Source organism: Octopus bimaculoides, chromosome 9 (genome assembly GCF_001194135.2).
Source record: "Octopus bimaculoides isolate UCB-OBI-ISO-001 chromosome 9, ASM119413v2, whole genome shotgun sequence".
In the NCBI taxonomy this organism is placed as follows: Eukaryota; Metazoa; Mollusca; class Cephalopoda; order Octopoda; family Octopodidae; genus Octopus; species Octopus bimaculoides.
In genome coordinates this window covers 75,802,937-75,806,474 of record NC_068989.1, presented here as the reverse complement: position 1 = coordinate 75,806,474, position 3,538 = coordinate 75,802,937, and the positions used below count along the sequence as shown (strand labels likewise).

Genomic DNA, 3,538 nt, shown 5'->3' with positions numbered 1-3,538 from the left:
ATATATATATATATATATATATATATATATATATATATATATATATAGAGAGAGAGAGAGAGAGAGAGAGAGAGAGAGAGAGAGAGAGACAGACAGACAGACAGATAGAGAAAGATAGATGCATGAATGTATGTATGTATCTATCTACCTATCTAGCATGCATATGATATTAAGTTTTGAGCAAACCAATAGAAGTCATTAGCGACAAACGTAACACTACTTTTCCTTTCTCTTTTCAGATATAAATGAATGTAACAGTCACCATAAATGTGAGCAAATCTGTATAAACACACCAGGAAGCTATAAATGCCAATGTGCGAAAGGCTACACTCTAAAGGCTGACAACAGCTCATGTGAAGGTATTTCAATGACTTTTCCTTTAAGTATTTCCCAGTGGTTACTAAATGCCCCCTGAATCAAAAACTAGATGGCAATATTTTCTGAACCTTGTACAGAATGCTCGAGTAGGATGTTAACTTCAGTTGCAATGAAGCACAGATCGATATGTTAAATAAATCTCTTCGAATATACGTGGTTTGTTCACTGAGAGCTGCTACATAGGTGGGGAGAAAGAGCGAGAGGGTGTGTGTGTGTGTGTGTGTGTGTGTGTGTGTGTGTGTGTGTGTGTGTGTGTGTGTGTGTGTGTGTGTGTGTGTGTGTGTGTGTGTGTGTGTGCTGCTTGGGGCGGGAGGAGAATCGCTTATAAATTTGTTTTTTTTTTTTGTTCTACATATGCTGCGAAATCACTATCAAAGAGTGATAAGAGTATATATATATCTTTTCCATATATTCTTTTATTCTTTATTCTTTTATTCTGGTTTTATTCTTTATTCTTTTATTATTAAATTATATTCTACATTTTAGATTGGATACTGTCGCCTTAGATACACTAAACTCTAAATTAAGGTACATGATTGTAACACGTAGAATATTTCATGTTCACACAATCATCTTCGATATAAGTAACAGCAGAACAACAACAATAACCTGTTATAGATTGATTGCAAACTGAAAACCTTCCAAAGTTGCAAACCCGAATATTATATATGGAAAGATGGGATAGCCGAGACGCCATTATACACTTCTTGGCCTCACCAATTTAGATGCAGTGCGATCAAAATCATAACATTTGCCACTAGTTAGACTGTGAAAACTACCAATAAGAAACAAATAGCTAGTGCAACTATCTTAGAGGAAGTGTTGTTTTTTTGTGGGGGGGGGGGTTCTGTTAAGATTTATTTCCTCCGTGTTTTGTCATTCAGAAATCCTCTATCAGCTGGAACGACTTACAAATATATATGCAGTGACTAAGTATGTCAGCAAGCAATGGCTAAAAATATAATACGTTAAGCATTCATAAAGTTCTTAATTTATAGGTTAGGAAATTGTACCAAATTACAGCTGCTATTTGTAACCATGTCATAACTGAAGTTAATTAATCCTTTCACAAACTATGCGGATTCATATAGCTTTACTTTCAAGCTCCGATTTTCTATTGGAAAATGAATATAATGTTAGTCACTGGTTATTATTATTGTTGTGTTTTAAACACTGCATATTTTTGCTTTGCGGATTGTTTTTCCATGCACCATTCATTAGATATGTTAATACTATCTTACTTATTTGTCATTTTATCGGTCTTTCTCTGTTCCTCTCTCTCTCTATCTCTCTCTCTCCCCATATATATATATATATATGTATATATATATATATATATATATATATATATATATATAAATAACTCTAGCCGTCTGTCTATCTACCTGTTTATCTATCTCTGTCTCATCTCACAACATATTTATTCCTAGTGAAGCACTTTAAATGCTCCGTGAATCAAATATATTATTACTAATCCAAAGGTGCAGGCGTGGCTGTGTTGTAAAAAGCTTACTTCCCAACCACAAGGTTCCGGGTTCAGTCCCACTGCGTGGCACCTTAGGCAGGTGTCTTCTACTATAGCCTCGGACCGACCAAAGCCTTGTGAATGGATTTGGTGGACTGAAACTGAAAGCCAGTCCTTGTATATATATATATATATATATATATATATATATATACTATTCTATAATTAGTAGTTGAAAAGATTTTAGCGTCTATTTCTAATTCAGTATGTGGCGAGACACTTAGCTGCCCCCTTATTATAATTATGAAATATTTTGTATAATTTACCTAAAAGGGTTTTTTAACGTACTGACTACTTGGTAAAATTATTAATAATATTACCCTTTATTATTATTATTATTATTATTATTATTATTATTATTATTATTATTATTATATAAGGTGGCCCAAAAGTAGGTTTGCAGTTATCACGTAGGCACTTTAAGTTTCTTTTAAAACATTCTGTTACATTTAAATTTCTATCTTACAAACTGAAAAGGGAGCTTGACACAATTCACTAAATTAGCATAGAATAATGGTTTCATTTTTTTTTTTTATAATTAAGATCTAAACTGTTAATGTATGAATGCGAAAGAGATAGTTGAATAACTGTAAACCTACTTTTGGGTCACCCTGTATATACATGTATGTGTGTCTGTGTTTGTCCTCCCCTACCCATCACCACTTGACAACCGGTGTTGGTGTGTTTACGTATCCGTAGACTAGAGGTTCGACAAAAGTAACCGACAGAATAATCGGCTTAAGAAATAAGTCCTGGGGTCGATTTGTTCGACTAAAAAAGAACTTTCAAAGCAGAGCTCCAGTATGGTCGCAATCAAATGACTGAAAGACGTAAAAGAATAAAAGAATAAGAGAATAAAAGAATAATCTACCTATTTATTTATTCATCTACTTATGTAAACATCTACTTAAGATCTACAAATTTATGAGCTTAACCGTGTTTCTATTTCTACCTGTATTACCATGTGTTCAGGTCTAGTTAACCTTCTCAACGCTCTATTCATTCAACTAGTCTCTTTTAGTCTCTTTTATCATTTGTTTGAATTACTGAAATATTTAATCCATTTTCTTAAGCCTGCACATCTACAGTATTCTACACTGAATATCGATTCTTACTTTCTTCACAAGAACGGTGCACGCTATCATTTACTGATAAAAATCTTAACAAAACTATTTTTATATCCAAAGTTACCTCCCTTATTTGTCGACTAATTTAAAAATTGCACGTGTGTTTTGCTCAATAACACGACGCACCACCCGGTCCAGGAATTGAACTCACGGTCTCTCGATCGTAAGCACAACATCCTAACCAGTATGTCATGCGCCGTCATACAATCACTTACAGACATGAATACGCACAAAATATTTGCAGCTGCGTAACCTTAGTTCAATGACCGAAACTAGCTTCTAAACGCTGAGAATATGAAATACAAAGCAAAAAAAAAAAAAAAAGAAAGAAAATAATAATAACGGTCAAATAAAAGCATAGATTAGTGAATAAAGAACATAAAAAATGACTGGAAGAATCTACGACCGATTTTTAGCTAACCGTCATTTGTAAGCGAGTAAGGCGTGATAAAATTGTACCACGCTTTCGTTAACACTTTTAGCTGCCATTGTAATCGGGAGTAGATAA

The 3,538-nt window shown here is 33.6% G+C and overlaps 1 protein-coding gene across 1 annotated transcript in view; it reads left to right on the top strand.

Annotated features, from left to right (window-relative positions):
- Nucleotides 1-3,538, top strand: part of LOC106868257 (uncharacterized) — a 207,241-nt gene that overhangs the window by 110,776 nt on the left and 92,927 nt on the right. Inside the window, exon 17 of the mRNA XM_052970932.1 lies at nt 240-359. Within this exon, the coding sequence (XP_052826892.1) occupies nt 240-359 (120 nt within the window). The remainder of the gene's footprint in view (nt 1-239; nt 360-3,538) is intronic.